This window comes from Rhagoletis zephyria, unplaced genomic scaffold (assembly GCF_001687245.7).
Source record: "Rhagoletis zephyria isolate East Lansing unplaced genomic scaffold, Rhagoletis_zephyria_1.1 Rzeph_scaffold_00042, whole genome shotgun sequence".
In the NCBI taxonomy this organism is placed as follows: domain Eukaryota; kingdom Metazoa; phylum Arthropoda; class Insecta; order Diptera; family Tephritidae; genus Rhagoletis; species Rhagoletis zephyria.
Window position 1 is genome coordinate 219,983 of NW_016157126.1, and position 18,628 is coordinate 238,610.

General features: G+C 33.8%; 3 protein-coding genes across 11 annotated transcripts in view; 2 read left to right on the plus strand and 1 right to left on the minus strand.

Annotated features, from left to right (window-relative positions):
• Crk (Crk proto-oncogene, adaptor protein) overlaps positions 1 to 18,628 on the plus strand; it is a 190,879-nt gene that overhangs the window by 59,139 nt on the left and 113,112 nt on the right. For 4 of the 9 annotated variants that reach the window (XM_017621687.1, XM_017621681.1, XM_017621704.1 and 1 more), the window contains one exon: positions 16,049 to 16,119. The exons of the other annotated variants lie outside the window; for them this stretch is intronic. In XM_017621687.1, coding sequence (XP_017477176.1) covers positions 16,088 to 16,119 — 32 coding nt within the window. In that variant the 5' untranslated portion in view covers positions 16,049 to 16,087. The remainder of the gene's footprint in view (positions 1 to 16,048; positions 16,120 to 18,628) is intronic. 9 annotated transcript variants of the gene reach the window in all.
• On the plus strand, positions 6,176 to 8,059 carry LOC108367173 (uncharacterized). The gene is made up of 3 exons (XM_017621770.1): positions 6,176 to 6,514; positions 6,583 to 6,721; positions 6,992 to 8,059. The coding sequence occupies exons 1-3, from the start codon at positions 6,459 to 6,461 to the stop codon at positions 7,433 to 7,435; spliced, it is 639 nt and encodes a 212-aa protein (XP_017477259.1). The 5' UTR covers positions 6,176 to 6,458; the 3' UTR covers positions 7,436 to 8,059.
• Positions 8,832 to 10,219, minus strand: LOC108367163 (putative nuclease HARBI1). Its single transcript, XM_017621759.1, has 3 exons — positions 9,954 to 10,219; positions 9,500 to 9,894; positions 8,832 to 9,437 (listed from the first exon to the last, which is right to left on the minus strand). Exons 2-3 carry the CDS (start codon positions 9,641 to 9,643, stop codon positions 8,910 to 8,912), a joined length of 672 nt encoding a protein of 223 aa, XP_017477248.1. The 5' UTR covers positions 9,644 to 9,894; positions 9,954 to 10,219; the 3' UTR covers positions 8,832 to 8,909.

Here is an 18,628-nt window from a genome sequence, read left to right on the forward strand (position 1 = left end):
GCGAGTCGGACCGATTTGAAAATACCTCCAAAAATGAAGTTTTTTATGAATAAAAATAGTTTCTAAAGAACTTTTTGAAAAAGGTCTCTTGTGGGATCTCGGTAGAAAAGTATTTTCCTACTATTTTTATTTATGTGCAAAAAAAGACATTGGTGTTAAATTTTTATTTTTTTTTTCAAATACCAACACATCTTAATTCAACTTTGAATGATGTTCGTTTATCCTACCTTTCTTTTTCATCCTTTGAATGAGTTTATTAGCAAAGAAATAAAAAGGGTGAGAAAATACCTTTCCAATGATACCTCACAAGTCTAAATCGGAAGAGTTTAGGTTCAGTTATTCTTCTTACGATTCCCTTGAAATTTTTTTTTTAAATTTTTTAAATATATTATGCAATTTTTTTAAACTTTTAACCATTTTGTCATTTGAGGTTATTTTATCAAAAAACATCTTTAAGAAACTATTTTTATTCATAAAAAACATTCAAGATTTTTTCTTTTTGTATGAAAGAAATACAAAAAAATCTAAATTTAACAGGGAAAAAATTTAAGAAATAACAGATTTTTTGTCAAATTATTCATTTGTGCCTGTTCTTTAAAAAAAAAAAAAAGAAATAGAGGCATTTCATGTCACCGCGGCCACCTCTTTGTGAGACCTCTAAGGATTTGGATGAAAGTTGAAGAGATCTAGGTGACATGAATATACATGCAGCACATTTAGCCGATATGACGTAGGGTTGCCTATTTACACGGGACTTAAATTTTAAGAAAACGTCATACATACCTTTCTTTAAAGTGCTGTATCTTGAACACCTTTTAACGCAACTTAATGAAAAAAATGTATTTCTTCCGTCTCTTTATGGGCTTTAATTGTACATTTTTTACAATAATGTGCAACGTATGAAAAACGAAAATAAATTAAGTAAAATTTTTTATTTTTTATTTTTTTTTGATTATAGCATTTTTAAATATTTTTATTTTTACATAAAAACATTGTCTGTAATGTCAACTTTAAGTACCCAAATGGGCGTAATGGGCTACTTATGCGTTTGGACTCTAGGTCGTTAACGCTAGAGCAATATGATAAAGGGTGAACACACCAAAACTGCGACACAGAGATTACTACCAGAAGCAAACTAGAAGGCTTTGAAATGACTTTTTTTTTTGTATTATAGAACCTGGAAGTTTAGATGTTATTAAAATCTTAAAATATTATTTATTATTTGCTCCATATGCATGTGATCGGTATTTTCATCGCACACGCGCCATCATGTTCTGCACGACTGCATCATCGACTTGACGCGATGCGCACAACGACTTTGCTTTGCACTCTTCAATATTTTTTACTGCTGTTTCACCTGTTTTCTTCAAGATTCCTTTGACTATTGACCAATATTCCCCAATAGGACATAGCTCTGGGCTATTGGGTGGATTGCAGTCGTGAGCTACAAAATTGATGTTATTTGCATTATACCACGGCAATGTGTCCTTGGCATAGTGGCAACTTGCCATGTCCGCCTAGAACAGTGGCCTACTACCTTATCTATTGATAAATGACAGAAGACGCATTTTGAGGCACTCATCCCGATAAACGTGATCATTCATTGTCCCGGATGGGCAAAAAGGGCTGCTCTTACGGCCACAGGAACAAATAGCTTGCCAACCCATGTTTTTTTTTGGAAATTCGGGCTTCATTTTCAGCTTACAACTTTCAGAGGCATCTTGACGACTTGTAGCAGTATAAAAATCTTGACCTGCAATATATTTTGAATTTTTAAGGCAGTAGGTTTCGTAGTCCATAACAATGCAGTTGTATTTTTTAAATTTAGAATTCATACAACTTCCAACTGCGGGATTTCGCTGTAACATTCTACTTTGCGCCTCGGTCTGGCGCTGTTTGAGCTGTAGAACATCTCAATGAAGCTTTTCGCTTTACCTTTTGTACGAAAAACTGCGATCTCCGTACGGATTTTGCAACATAACGCGACAAAATCTTCGGATCTCGCGAAAACGCACTGAGGACATCCGAGCACTGTTTTTATCACTTTAACCTTATTGGCCTTATTTGTACCGATTAAAACCCTGAAAACTGTTGAATAGTGCAATCTTTAATTTTTAGCAATTTTACGTGTACTTAAGGCCGGATCATTTATAAACTCATGCAAAATGGTTTGTCTCGTTCCTAACTCGGTTGCCATTTTTAACTCAACTAGGAATCAAATTCAAATGAAATTTCTTCTACGTCCATCTAAGATCATGGTCAGCTTATGGTATTTGAATTTCAAAATATTAAAATCTTTTTGGGTAAGTTATAAGCTTCCCAAAGTGTCGCAGTTTTGGTGTGTTCACCCTTCAAATAGACATTGAAATTTTATGAAATTGTATATTTTTGAAAGAGGAAAGGTATGTAAAAACCAAAAACAATATGAATAAATCATATTAGCTTTACTAAAGGTCTGAAATCATTAAAATCCCTTCAAAGAAATGGCAGAATTGAACTTTGTTGCAAGTTCACATGGAAAATCTGCTTACGACGTGATCGGAGGACGTTTTAAGAGACTAGCAACTAGAGCAAGTCCTCAACTCCTTATGTTACAAAAAATTCGTACCCCCGAATCCCTCTACCAATGGGATGTAGAGTCATCAGTCAATTGTAAGTCAGTGTTTTTTATGACACAATTATAAATATCAAAATTTTTCTGTTTTTCTCTTGCTTTTCTTATTTTATTTCATTTCGACATTATACAAGTTAATGCTTTTTGAAATGTTTTAAGTTTTATTTGCCTTAACATATGAATTTGGAAATATATGTATATAATTTTTGATATTCCAGTAATTAGAATTATGTTATAACGTTAGATAAGTAGTTATAGTTTCCCGTTTTCATACTAAAATCCTATGAAAATTCACTATTTTGAGACTATCTCCCTCACTACCAGCGTAATTCATTTCAGATTTAAATCGGTCTGGCTCTTGCTTTAGCAACCGAATTAATGTCTGGCAAATTAATTTTAGATTCATTAGTACTTAAACAACATCATATTAAATTTTGTGCTTTACTAAAATGAGTTGAAAAATTTATTTATTTTTAATAAAAAATGACGTCTGGCACAATGTTAGCAATAACGGACATGTCTGGCAATAATAAATTTACGTTTCCAAAAGCTAGTTAAAGCCAATGAAAAGAAAATTAGCCTTACTAAAATGATTTAAAAAATTGGCATTTTTAACTGTAAAGATACGATCCGCACTAGTCAACGCAAACATTACCGCCTGCCAGATGGCCCCCATGCTAACCGAGGGAGTGAGAGAAATGTCATATCAAAACACCAGCTACCTTGAAATTCCTGTTTTCCCGTACTAGGAGGAAAACAAAGTGCAAAGGATTTAAAAAAACAATCATGAAGTGCTTATTTATAGTAAAATTGTTTGATTTTACATATTTTGAAGGAAACGGTGGATTCTATTGCATTTGCAATTATAGCAGCGGAGTAAGAGCGCGCTATAGGAATGATTTCACAATGATATGCGCTGCTGTCGGGCATAGTAAACATGGGCGCGGTATGTCAGCTTCTGGTCGAATTGTTGGACCACAAGCCAGAACTACTCCTATGCCTGAAGAACTGGTTCTCAATCCAGTTAATGCAATAACAGCTTCTTCCAAGCCGTTGAAAACATGCACTTTGTTGAACTTGCTTCTGCCTTCGGACGCGCTTTGGGATTATAACCGTTTCTAAGTAGAATTCTCCTTTCTGTGTTGCCGAGAAGAGGGGCTTCCGCATGTCAAAGGTATACAACACTTCTTGTGCACATTACTCCGGCTACGCCATCCACAGTATTTTTGCGGAGAACCCACGTCGAAATTTGCAAAAAAGTGCATAGTGCAAACCGAATTTAATAATAAGATAGTGCTCGGAAATTTCAAACACTTATTTTAAATAAAATTTCAATACTTTGATTACACGTGATGTTAAAGCTTTTGGATTCGGATTATGCGTTTGGACGCAACAACCGAAAATCATTGCACAAATAACTAAACCGGATCCAAGTTTCTCGATAAGGGGCAACAAAGATTCTTTTTTGCTCGTTTATATAAAGCAGTGGATAAAAATATACGTACATGCAAATTTATCTGTTTAAATGAACACCACTAATATTTCCTGCAAACACACATCGATTTACATCTTTTATCTCGCCTCTGACACAGAATTGTTTTCGTACAAAATTACGCAAAAAACCTTACTCGTTTGTTTTTAGGCATGCCATTGTTATGAATTTCGAAAGTTCGAAAATACGATTCGGATTGCAGCATACTATTTCTACGATTTTTAGCAAAATTCGAATACGAAAGAGTTGCAGAATAGGAGTGGAAGTCACAAGAGCCATAGTTAAACCCTTTGCATATCTCTAGGAATGCAAAAGTATTCAAAAAAACTCAATCTCCAATATTAAAGGAAAATGATGCATATTAGGCGGGGAAATGGCAGTTCAGGGCAAACATAATTTAAACTTAATGGCGCATATTCATAGTCATATTTAGTACTCAACTAAGTCGAAACTATTCTAAGTCACAACTAAAGCTATTCATAGTCGCCTTAGTTTCGACTTTTCTGGCTAAGTACCAACTTAAAATTTAGTTTCGGCTGCAGCTGCAACTAAGTCGTAACTAGGAAAAAGTATTTTATCAAATTAAGGGAAAACAGACGAAATATGTAAAAATTAAGTTGGTAGAGGGTGATTTTGATAATATTGAATAGTCTCCAATTAAAATTTACAGAGATCGATCCATTTTAATCGGAAGATGAAATTAAATGCGTATTACAATTCGAATAAAGCTACATCACAATTTTATAATTGGAATAATTTAGATAAATTCTCAAATAATAAGTCAGTTTCACACTAGTTCTTTTAAAGTAAATTTGTGCATAGCATTTAGATATCTACTATTTGTATGTTTCACAGCATGCTTTCGAGGGTCCCCGGGATCGACCGTAGGTGGCGTAGGTGGTCACACTCATTTGCTAGTACATTTGCTTCGGGCGGTAAATTTAGGAGGACTTCCGCGGTACATCCGGACGTGATGAAGCGAGCCGCTGCGTCAGTGACTACCCTGCTGAACTGGCGTTCGCCAGCATGTACGTTTATGGGTGTGGGAAGGGCGACGAAACTGCTCTCGGTAACTTCCGCGAAGCCGTCCCAATCATCTTTGTTAAAGTTGGTGTAGGTTCGGTGGTCCGCGGGAGCAAAGTGTGTCCGTGAAGCGGACAGCAAATTCGTTGTCTTGATGCGGAAACCTTTTCCAAATAAGTCCCATTTCATAATGCTTATCTGCTTGTCGTGTAGTTGTTGGTTCTAGTATATGACGCGCTCGCTTATCTTCATCCGACTCTAACTTTGCCGAAGTCGGATTGGTGCCGAAGCTATCTGATGCAAAATACTCACAAACCAAATTATGTAGTTATTGATGTTCCTTAACAACATCGTGTGGGTGGATAAGCATTGTTGCCACTGTTTCTTTTGGAGGGCCTGCAGGGCACTTTTGTAGTCGCATTAAGTTTTGGCGATGGCCGTATTCGAATGCCTCGGTGGTGTCGTTATAGTTAGCAAAAAACAGCGGCCATTCTTCCGCATTACCGGCAAAGGTGGGCAAATCGTAGAGTTGGGATGGCGACTATGGGGAGGCGACTATGCTCGATTCGCGTTGTGCTGACTGTGTTGTCACGTTTTGCTCGCTCATTTCCTGCGGTCGAATGTTCTCGCGCAACCGTATTATATCTCGTTGGCTTTCGACGGAGTTGTTCTTTAGTTCCTCCACCGATGCTCTTAAGGCGTTTAATGTCGCGATAATGACGGTTAATTGACCCCCTCCGGCTGGGCCCAGCTGGTTTGTCTCGTCCATTTCTGTGCTCTCAAACGATAACTCGCTTTCACTGTTGTCCTTTCTTCCTGACGCTCGACTTCTAAGGCAGTAATTGCCGGAACCAGGCATTCACGAAACTGCGGCTGCTTTAATTTATTTGCACCAACGTAATAAAGTCGTGCACGTAGACCAGACGTGACTTCAAATCAAGCAGGACGTTCCAGGAAATTATAAAAGCTGTTAGTTTAAATGAAAAACGATGATTTTGCTTGGTATTAGATGAATACAACTTTAATTATAATTGGTAATTGTGTTGACTGGCACATCTACATAACTAATACAAATATTTTCCCTTACTTGAGGCTTTATATTCTAAAACGAGTAACGTCGAGCTATATTAGAGTCCCGCTCAGCTATGTATTTTAAAAGAAGTAAACAAAGGCTGACTTCCAAAACGTCAATTGCATTGCATACGCACAAAGTGTAATGTTCCATAACGCCGAACTACAAAATATTGACAGTGTAAGCTGTTCCAAAACGTATCCGAAAAGTTATCGAAACGTATCGCTAGAGCAACCAGCGCATCACTAACAAAGTTGATGCTTCGTTTGTTTTTGTTTGCGTTTGGTGTTTTAAAAATGGAAAATAGCGAAAGGTAGGTGCTTATGTTTATTTTTGTATTGCATATTCACATAAATGTTTATGTATACATTTATTTTGCAGCGAAAGAAAGTGGACACATGAGCAAAAGAAACTTCTGCTCAATACAAGGCTGCGTAATGAAGGGGAATTCTGTGCCAAACGCAAGAAGCGGTCCGTTTTATGGGAAAAAGTCTTGCGAGAAATCAAAGAAGTGGATAGTGACTTCCCGTTCTCTCGGGATGATATAACAAGAAAATTTCTAAACTTTACGGTCACTTATAAACGCATTAAAAAGCGAAACAACACATCCGGCGAAGCAGCGACGACATGGGAGTTTTTCGATGAAATGGACGAGGTTTATGGTTGCCGGAGTGACGTTTTTGTGCCGGAAGGAAATTTGGAATGTTCCCTGATTGAAATACTTTCTGGGACAAACGAGAATAGTGAATATGAAAAAGAACCCGATACTTCATCACCGGAACCAAAANAGGACTTCCCGTTCTCTCGGGATGATATAACAAGAAAATTTCTAAACTTTACGGTCACTTATAAACGCATTAAAAAGCGAAACAACACATCCGGCGAAGCAGCGACGACATGGGAGTTTTTCGATGAAATGGACGAGGTTTATGGTTGCCGGAGTGACGTTGTTGTGCCGGAAGGAAATTTGGAATGTTCACTGATTGAAATACTTTCTGGGACAAACGAGAATAGTGAATATGAAAAAGAACCCGATACTTCATCACCGGAACCAAAAGCTAAAAAAATGAAAAACGAAGTTCTAGAATTTTTACAAAAAGAGGCTGATAGTGACAAAGAAACGCTGAAAAATTTTATGGATCTGGAAGAAAGAAAGCTAGAGGTGGAAAAAGAGAAATTGGAAGAAATGCGCAATTTGCGTTTTTTGTTGGGCGGTTTGGTAAATAACAAGTAGGATTTATACATTTTTTTAATAACATACATGAATGAATGAAAATAATTCTTTCTGAAATAATTTACGTTCTTTATAGTTTACCATGCAAAGCGCTTGTCAAAATAATAGCACCTCAACATTTTGACAAGTTTGGATTATTTTTCTATTGTTTATTTAATGTTCATAAACTGTTTATAAAAGTAGATCTCATTATATAACAAAAAACAAATTTCAAACTTTGTACAAAAATTAAAAAACAGGCTTTTTCATTAGAACTTCCAGTTTTTGTTACAAATGAGCTATACTTTTATACACATTTTATGAACATTAAATAAAAAATAGTCAAATCTAGTCAAAATGTTGAGGTGGTATTATTTTGAGAAAAGTTATATATTGTTAATTTTTTATAGCTACAACTGTACCTAAAAACGTACATAAAAAAGTACATAAAACGAATTAAACTGAAATAATTTGCACTATTAGAAGTTAACTAGTCAACAGGTTTTATGTTATTTTTATAAACACACCTGTGCACTTATGCACATATGTATGTGAGTATTTAATGTACCTATTAATGAATTTGTTTTTGAAACAAAGGTATAAGCACAAATTTTAACTTGTGTAATCCTACCAATTCAAAGGCATACATATTCAATGCATATGTATTTGTAATACCAACCACAGAATGAATAAAATTTTTTTATTTATTGAATGAAATTTGCTGGTTTTTAACTATACTTTCGTTTGTACATGTGTATGTGTGAACAGCTATGGCCAAAATAATAGAAACACGACATTTCGGCCATTACTATTTTTCTTTTGTTTGTTTAAAATTAATTAATTTTTAATAAAAGTATATAAAAAAGTCTTTGTTATATAATACTTTTATAAAAAATACTACTTTTATAAAAAATTAATGAACTTTAAACAAGCAACAGAAAAATAGTAAAAATTAGTCAAAATCTCGTGTTTCTATTATTTTGGCCATAGGTGTACAGTGGCGGTCAAAAATGGATGAATGGTGTTTCGTTTTTAATATTTACAATGCTTTTCAAGCTAAAATTTTTTTGATATTATTTTATAAAAATTTTATTCATGCTTTTAAAAAACCATATAAATCAGACTTTCACACTTTATACAGAATTTAAATTTCGGTTTTTCGGTGCAAAAGGCCGTCAACAAAAAAATAAAATATTAAAAATCAATACGATTTTTGAGCCGCTTAAAACTTGCACTAATTTTACTAAAATTTTATAATCCTGTTAACTGCAAACCTAAAAAATTTCAGAAAATTCTGGCTAAAAAGCTCGAAATTTAGACAAAAATTTGTGGGTTTTTTCTAAATTCTGTATAGTTTGAAAGTCTGATTTAATGGTTTTTGTTAAAGCATGAATAATATTTTTATAAAATAATATCAAAAAAATTTTAGCTTGAAAAACATTGTAAATATTAAAAACGAAACACCATTCATCCATTTTTGGCCGCCACTGTATATCTAAGCTGAAAGAAGCGTCGTCAATCTACTTCGTTTCCTTCTAGCTTCCTCTTTTTGTGAATGCGAATACTCTTCTGCAGCAAGGTCTGAATTTGTGTTACGTTCCTCTATAATCTCCATATCTTGAGTAACGTTCTCATTGTCTATGATCATATTGTGCAGTACCATACATGCCATAATGATTTGCTTTGCCAGAGCTAGGTTTTGTAGTTCTAAGTAATTTAAAATACGAAATTTTTTCTTTAAAACTCCAAGCGCCTGTTCCACAAAAACCCTTGTAGAGCTCAGCACGTAGTTGAATCTTTTCTGCTCTTCCGAAAGATGGCCGTTGTCTTTGTTAGGCACTATTAAATAAGTTTCCAAAGGATAGGCACAAACTCCCAGCAAATGGCATTCTTGTGGTATTTTAATTTTGTTGGTGACTATAGCTCTTCGGATAGGGCTATTATTCCATACAGATGCGTCGTGACATCTTCCAGGATGTCCAATGAACGCATCCAAAAACCGAAGTTTACTATCAGCAATGGCCTGGGAAAATAATAATAATCAATAATGCAAAAGTGGCATTTACATTTATTTTGTTATATTACCTGCACAATAATGGAATATGTCCCCTTTCGGTTGTAATAGCTTATACTGTCCTTTAGCGGTTGCGATATACGGATATGTGTCCCATCTATGCACCCTAAAACAAACGGGAACGGGAGTGCTCTGCTAGCTTCAAATTGCTCCATAACCAATCTTTGGCTTGCTTCGGTAGATGGAAACACAATGATCCTGGACTTTAATCGCAGAATGACCTTTATTGTTTTGATAAATGACCTATAAGCTGTGCCAACTCCGATGCCAAACCGATCACTTACTTCCCGGAAGCAATTTTGGTTGCACAACTTCCACAGCGTTACATAGAGCGACTTCGCCAAGGACAAAGAAGGGCGGCCAGTTTTCGGTTTGGCCAAAAGGGTTTTAGCGCACTTTTCAATTTCTAAAAAGAAGTAGGTATTAGTATTGGGTTTCTTCTTTAAATAAATTCTAAACACTTACCTTAAAGGTGGCTATTTGCATCCGAAAATGGCTACTGAAAACATCGTCTGGCATTTTCGTTATTACTTCCCAGAAGTTCTCAGTTTTGGGTATTTTTCTTGGGGTCCTTGCGTTGGTTTTGGACAATGCCAGAACAACTTTTATTCGCTTTTTGTTCTTCCGTATTTTTCGATAATTTTCGATGCAATTTGTATATTTAGTTAGGCACATGAAATTTTCTACCAAAATTCTTAACGCTGTATTTTCCATTTTTGCTTAAGTGTTGACTATAGGGATGCAGCTGATATAATGAGGATATCGATTCTTTTGTTTCGATACCGGGATATCGGTATTCGTTGCTTCGTTGACGATACTATTGACACTATGCGTTATTTACTAATTATCGGCTGATCACAGATGGAAAAAAGGTTGCGTATGATATTGTGTTTCTTTAAAGGCCAACCTAATATTCACGCACGCCGGCAGTTTACTGTCAAAAATTTCTCATGCACATACAACTTGTATGGGACCAACCGAAATTGACCGGCGTGCGTAAAAAGCTAACTCAAATTCCAAGATTTGTGTTGCGTGACATTTCGATTTGACGTTTGTGCTCATTTGACATTTTGGCACGACTATGAATTCAAAGTTTGGAACAAATGCAAAACATCGATAGAGATGATCGATAGAGATGATTGAGCTGAACATAATGGTAGGTCTATCTTTTTGCGGAAACAACAATAACAAAAGTTATTAAGGGTCAAAGTTTAAATTAACCAATCTTTTAAATCAAAACTTCTTAAAAACGAATGCATGGATTTTTAAAGTTTTGGTCTCATTTGATAGGAAACTTGATTCCCTTTAATTTTATATACATATAACCCTCACTAAGTAGAATTCTCCTTTCTGTGTTGCCGCAGAAGAGAAGCGGAACTTCTTTCTGCGTACATTAATTCGATTTTTGCGAAAACTAAACAAGGCGTATATAAAGTATGTATATCAAATTAATGGGAATTAAATTTCCTATCAAATGAGATCAAAACTTTAAAAACCAATGCATTCGTTTTTAAGAAATTTTGATTTAAAAAATTGTTTAATTTAAACTTTGACCCTTAATAACTTTTGTAATTGCTGTTTCCGTAAAAAAAAGAAATATACCGTTATACTCACCGCAGTTATCTCTATCGATCCCCATATGTTTTTTTTTTTTAATTTGAGAATCGGAGCTATTCTGCATATATGCCCAAATTTTGCTCAACTTCTGTAAGTTTGGCAGAAATGCAACTCTGAGAAATCACGCACGCAAATTGATTTCAGTTGATCAAATGTGAAAAACTTGCGTGCGTGCGTAGAAAAACTCACGCCGGTAATATTAGGTTGAGCTGTTAAACAGGAAAATGCGCAAAAAGTATTTGGAATTTCTTCGTATGTAATTTCATCGGGAGTTCGCGCTTAGTCCTTTCGGTATTCGGTGGAATAAAACCTTTTTGATTTGTGCTTTGTTTTTACGCATAAATAATTCCTATTAATTTTCATAAAATTCAACATTTATATTATGTCAAAATTTGTATTTGTATCAAAAGGGTAAAATATTTATTCTTTATTTCCGATACACATACCAGTATTTTCATCGATACTCAGATTATAAACCATTTCATACTGTTATCGATACTTTTATGTCATCGGAACATCGCTAGTTGACCATAGAACAGCTGATTATCAAGGGAAGAAACATTGTATCAGCACTGTTCCTTAACGTCAGTGTATGCAATGTATAAGGATGCGATGTTTCGCAACTCTGCATACATAAACGGTTTAAATACCGCAGTAGAACAGTATCAAAACATTGTATTGGTACGTTTTGGAAGTCAGCCAAATACAGTGAATCGACAAAAACGATAAATAAAGGAATACATGAATAAATTTGACAAACGGTGAAATGCCACAGGGCGACCTAACAGAGTTGAATCGAAAATTAATCAAGCTTTCATTTGACTTACAATATGCTGTCAATAGTCTTCACTTTACAAAGTATTTGCATAAAACAACCCTAGTCCATCCAACACCGGCTACCCTATCCACAGTATTTTTTCGCAGAATTCTTTCTGCGTAGGCGGCCTTCGGCCGCGCTTAGATATTATAACCCTCACTAAAAAAGAATTCTCCTTTCTGTGGTACCACAGAAGAGAAGCGGAACCTCTTTCTGCGTAGGCGGTCTTCGGTCGTACTTAGGGACTATAACCCTTACTACCCAGAATTCTCCTTTCTGTGTTGTCGCAGAAGATAAGCGGAACCTTTCTGCGTAGGGGGCCTTCGGCCGCTCTTAGGACTTAAAACCCTTATTACGCAGAATTCTCCTCTCTGTGTTGCCGCAGAAAAGAAGCGGAACTCTTTTATACGTAGGCGGCCTTCGACCGCACTTAGGGATTATAACCCTTACTATGCAGAATTCTTTCTGTGTTGCCAGAGAAGAGAAGCGGGACTCCTTTCTGCGTATTTATAAATCCTTAATAAGGGAATTAAAAAAATGAGTTTGTTAAAATTTATTTTATATATTTTTTACATTAATTGGATTTATGAGAAAACTAACCAATGCATATATAGAGTATGTGCATTAAAGTAAAGGCAATTAAATTTCCTATCAAATGAGATAAAAAATTTAAAAGTCCATGCCTTCGTTTTTAAGAAATTTTTATTTATATAGGTGTTTAATTTGACCTTTGACCCTTAATAACTTTTGTAGTTGTTTCCGCAAAAAAATATATACCGTTATACTCACCGCAATGATCTCTATCGATCCCCAATGCATTTATGCCGATATCTAGGATTAAAGACGTCAGTATCTTCGAAACCAATTAACCGTTTGAAAAATTAAGCAAAGGTATTTTAAACATATTTCGTTTGATATACATATTGTATGATATTTGTGGAAAAGATGAGAATAAATATATATGAAAAAAATGCTATGAGTTTTTTCAAAAAAAAAGAAGCTTTATTAACATAGCCCTTAAATATATTTCTTAAAATGTATATTTGATTTCCTTTTATCTGATGTATCATATGACTTCTTTATGTTTGCATTTTACTGTATATATATTTTTTTTTTTACTTTATCTCGGCTGACCAATTCCAGCGATTTTGTCACAGCATTACTTTATAATTTATTTTAACTAATTTTCTGTGATTTGTGTGGAAAGGTGTTCCCAGCAAAAGGGGTTCAGCCCCTCTTTTTCAGCAACACAGAAAGTAGAATTCTACTTAGTGAAGATTATACTGCCGTACTGATTTAAAATGTGGGTATCTGCATTCGAAGTCAAACCGAGAAATTGGAAAAAACGCGTTTGTACTTGGTCTGTCCAATGTATGGTTTTTGTGTAAATGAAAACTATTTTAGACTAATTCAGATGTCCTCTTTTTATTTATGGAAAAAAAAACATCAACTTTTAATTGCATGTATGCGAAACTGTAGATACGTCTTTCTTTCGAACGTAAATTTTGCGGGAAAACTTATTGAAATGCCGTATCTGCGCAGATACGGCGTTCTAGTAGTATTAAAGCGCTGAGAGCGCGGAGTTTACTGGTGAAGAACGTGGGTATCTACCAAGTTGTAGTTTTTTTCCATCGTATTAATTCAAAAAGTCGGTTTCAATTAATTTGCTGGTTTCGATAAACTTTTGTTTTTTCTTGAATTTTTTGGAAACATTCAGGGCATTCATATAAATGCGTAAATGCCTCATAACTGTGTAAACCTCGTAAATAAACCGGTTTTCCGTACAAAATTAAACAATTTTAGGAGCTATACGTGAATGCGAGGCTTTTACACCTCGTAAGTATACCGCCTCGTAAACAATATGTCAAAATTTGTATGAAAATGCTTTTACACAGTCCGCTTAAGTTTGCAAGTCGATTTTGGCTCGTAAACGATCTAGTAAACTTACGAGCCAAGAAATGCAATCTTGCCGAGTGCCAGCTGATTTGTTTACAATTTAATTTTTCTTTCCGAATTGTGCTAACAGAATACCGCATCTAACTTTTGAAGCACTTGATGAAAATGAATTACACTTATATTAATCGATTTATAAAGAGAATGCGAATAAAATGATATATAAAACATAGGCGTGCTCACAAATTTAAAAATTAAATTTTTTTTGAGAGTGTACCTATTTTTTAGATTTGCCCATATGAGTTTTTTAGAGAATGAACTGAATTTTAATTGAAAATTCTTAAAAATAAATAATTATACATAAGTGGCAAACAATATCACTTTGAAATGGGGGTGCTATAGATATGTCCAATACTGTACATGTATATGGTTAAACTACGGTTGCCAGACGTACTGATTTTATCAGTACAGTATTGATTTTTCAACTCTTGTACTGATTTTGTTCATTTCTTCAATCAGTACGCTAATGTTCTGATTTTTCAAAACTTGTATTGATTTGTACTGAATTTTCAATTCAAACAAAATACTTTAGCATTTTCTTAAGGTTATACATAACGTTGGAACTTACTTAAACTGTACTGTAAATAGTAAAAAGAAAATAATTTAATTATAGTTGATATGTTTCAGATAATGTTTCCTATGCCCAAGAAATTAATACAACAAAAAGTTCAATCGTTTTATGGGCATATCGCCGGGTCGTTACGTACCAGTTGCGATATGATGGAGCTTAAATTATTACAAAAAGGCTGAAGTTTTTTTGTCGAGTGTTGTTAGTTATCTCAAAAACAACTTTCAGTTTAATAACAACAAATTTGAATATTCGAAAGGCTTTCGCCTATAACTTACAACTCTTTTTTCACAATTTACTGACATTGTAAAAGAGTTTTGCATACAAGACATAGAGTTGGATACTCCTTTTAGTGAATTTTAAATTAATTTAAGCCAGGAGGAATTATAGATGAAGTCCTTAAATAGTGGCACTTTTCCGAAGTTTGAAAAATATATTATTATTTTTTTTTTTTTTCAATACCACACTCAAATGAAGCAACTGAGAGGATCTTAAGCCTACAGTTTGCTTCCTGGCGCAAAGAGAGAAACCGGTTTCTAATTAAAATTATTTAAAGTGAACTTCATATTAAAAGTAATCTTAAAATGAAATGTATAGAATTCTTTGACTATTTAAACACTGAAGATAGAAATGATCTCATTATTTCTATACAAAAATGACATAAATATAACATAATTTATTGGCTTCTGTGTAGTGATGTGTACACTCATGTTAAAATGAATAACACCTTAATTTTTTATGATCCATATTCTGGCGTTTTAGAGTATTATTTGTTACTTACATTCATAATTTTGCTTTGAACAAAAATGTACTGAAAAGTACTGATTTGTTTAGCATGGAAAAGTCTAACGTACTGATTTCGCGCGTAAAAAATCTGGCAACCCTAGTATAAAGTGTGGTTGGAACGATGGACANAGTTATAAACTATATTTTACTTATATACCAAAATATTGTTAAAGACAAGTACTCTAGCGTTTTAAAGTATTATTCTGTTACTTACATTCATAATTTTGCGTTGAACAAAAATCCGGTAACTCTAGGTTAAACTCACAGCTTATAGACTAGTAAATGTTTTCTTTAGCCTGGTTTATAAAAATTTGTAAACAATAAAGCTTACCTACTCCGTCTGACTGAATGAGTTGATTTATTTGTAAATATGTATTACCTAATGATGCAGTTTTCAATTCAAATCAATTAACGCCATATTGTATAAGTTAATTAAAACAAAACAACTTGTGTTCATTTACTTGTGAGTAAGAATTATTTTCTGGCCTTGATGGTGAATAAGTTATATGCTCTTAGCTGCAGTGCATGCTAATCCAAAAAAATACGATTATAGGCGATGTAAAGTTTAGTCTTTATTTGTAAATAAAAAAAAACTAAAAATAGGAAATATTATTTCTCATAAAGAGGAAAAAATTAGGGTCTTGAAATTACATAACTTTTTTCGATAGAGGTAGCATTATGTATACCTTAGGTTTTACCTACTAAAGCGCGTTTCAGAGCAACCGTTGTCCTGCAGGCTTACTACAAAAATTCAATAAATAATTAACTAGACAAATTCTTTAAAATCAAAAGTCTAACATTGCATTTGTTATATTGCAGTGACGTATTTTAAAGTTACCATCAAGATAAATATCGAGAATGGACGCATTCGATGTATCGGATCGAAATAGGTAAGACAATGTAAAGACAAATAGTACATCCACATCGAAACTGTTTTTTTTTTTTGAAAATTTCAAGACCCTACCCGCTAATTTTATCTTGTCTTGAAATTTCCAAAAAAATACAGTTTCGATGGGCACCCTAATCTACATATCTATCATATAGTCTGTAAGCATCCTGTTTGTTGATAAATAAATAAATAAATATTTTCGTCAATGTTATTGTGGCTTGTTAACATTTTTTTTTTTATATAATATTTTTATTGAGCTTTGTACCACAAATGGATGTATAGAATTGACAACAACCACGCTGTCGAGTTTAAATAGCGGCAAATCAGCTGCACTTGATAGTAGTTGGTTGAATAAGGGAAATGAATTAGCAACAAGAGTTTACGGGATGTACATAGCTCAGTGGTTAACGCTTCTGACTTTGAACATCGAATTCGCAGGTTCGATCCCTGCTGAAGTCTAGAAAAAAGAAGTCTGATGAGGAGATGTGGTGATCTCCGAAATAGTGCTATAACTTCTACCGCTTAGACTTTGTTGCTTTTTCAATTTTTCCTAGTAAACAATCGTGGTACAAAGCCCAATAAAAATATTTTAAAAAAATAAATAAATATTTTCGCAAATACATAAAACTTAATTACCATATGAATCCAAAGTTTAAACTTTACAAAAATAATAAAAATTCAGCAAATTTTTATCAAAATTTAAAACTTTAGAAAAATTTTAGGGTCATAATTGTATGGTATAATAAAGTTTTAACTGTCTACAAAATAGTGTTGATTTTTGTAAATTTTTTTGTTGACGGTGTCACGCATTGTCTTCCATATAAAGTATGCTTGAAAACTTTTTATATGGAAGAAAATGTCTAGAATAAAAAGTTTGAAATTTTCGTGAACATAGTTTGAGTTTTTATAATTTTTGCACAACGTTTGGACTTATGTGTTTTTTTGTTAGATAATGAGCTATACCTTAACAATAGCCGTGTTTTTTTTAACGCATATACATATACGCTTAACGTGTAAAAACACAGTCATCGACGATTTCCATTTCAAAACAAGTAATTTTGATTTTATCGACAACTACTTATTCATAAGCACACAAAGTTTGTCGCATGATAAAAACAGAACAAGGTAAAACCATTGAGAGGCTATCTGGCGTTTGCCAGCAATATAATTTAAAAATTCAAAACTCAAACTCACACACATATTTCTATTTTCAATCTCAAACGACAACAACTGTGATCAATTTCAGTTTTTTATTCTCAATTTTATATGATTTTAAAATGCTGGAAAACGTCAGAAAAAAAATCATGGCCGACGAATTGAAAGAATGATTTTACCTTGTAATGTCAGGGTTTGTCGCTTACAGTTCCATACAATTTTCAAGCGCAGATACGTATGCGTGTTAAAAAAAAAACGCCTATTAATAAACATTAAACAAACAAAAGAACAATAGACAAAACTGGTCGAAATATCGCACTCTTATTAGATTGGTGACAACTGTATGTAGTTGTTACCTGTTTTTCGTTTGCATTACGTACCAGGCAGAAAGAAGCACCATTAGACGTGTTTTACATGACCAACAGTGGGATTCAAAATATCGCTATCGCTAATTTTGATCGCCAAAAATAACTAAAACAATACCAGGCACGCCTAACGACATGCAAAAACTAGTTAGATGTTCCACATACTGCCAGATCTGACTGATTACACATTGCGTCTGTTAATTTTTCATGTTGTATACTATTGGGACCCACTGCTTTTTGTTTAGAGAATTTTGGCGACGAAAATTTAGAGTGGCGATTGTCAGAATCCCACTACAGAAATTTAAGCTATTAGCTTATTTTGTATGGAAGACATATCCAACATATTTATATTGGCTTATGAAAAGCTTTATTGGCTTGTATATCGAACTAGAGGTATTGCCAGTTCAGTATCAGACAACTTTCGGCTTCAGCCAATCAGAAAGAGCCAAAAGTTTGTACTTGACACCCCAACGTTAAACAAATTTATACACTTATAGGCATTGCTTCGCGACGCCTGATAAAAACTTTTGCGTTGACCAATACAAAAATGGTGTTAAAAAGCAAAAACGNCATTTTTAGGACCTAAAAACTTATAAAAAAAAGGCAAAACCTATAAAAAAGGCGAAATGAAACAGCGAAATAGGCAGAAAAAGGCACTAGAAAAGACAAAAACCGAAAAATAATAAAAAAATACATTTATTTTAGAAATGTTTATTTTACAAGTAAAAAGAAAAAGCTATTAACTAGTTTCATTATATGAAAAAATTTGTGCTTCGAATCTTTGACTATTTTCTTCTTTCGAGCTTTTACCTCACAAAACCTTAATCTCTATAGTTGTAGTAACATTGAACCACAAGTGCATTTTGAAGTTTTCTGCCAGCNAAAAGCTATTAACTAGTTTCATTATATGAAAAAATTTGTGCTTCGAATCTTTGACTATTTTCTTCTTTCGAGCTTTTACCTCACAAAACCTTAATCTCTATAGTTGTA

What these genes read in the sequence shown, in the direction of transcription:
- LOC108367173 (XM_017621770.1), top strand. Translation starts at nt 6,459, where the DNA reads ATGCTTCGTTTGTTTTTGTTTGCGTTTGGTGTTTTAAAAATGGAAAAT. An exon ending in AAAATGGAAAATAGCGAAAG is followed by an intron (nt 6,515 to 6,582) that starts GTAGGTGCTTAT and finishes TTTATTTTGCAG; the next exon opens with CGAAAGAAAGTGGACACATG.
- LOC108367163 (XM_017621759.1), bottom strand. Translation starts at nt 9,643, where the DNA reads ATGGAGCAATTTGAAGCTAGCAGAGCACTCCCGTTCCCGTTTGTTTTA. An exon ending in CATATTCCATTATTGTGCAG is followed by an intron (nt 9,438 to 9,499) that starts GTAATATAACAA and finishes TTATTTTCCCAG; the next exon opens with GCCATTGCTGATAGTAAACT.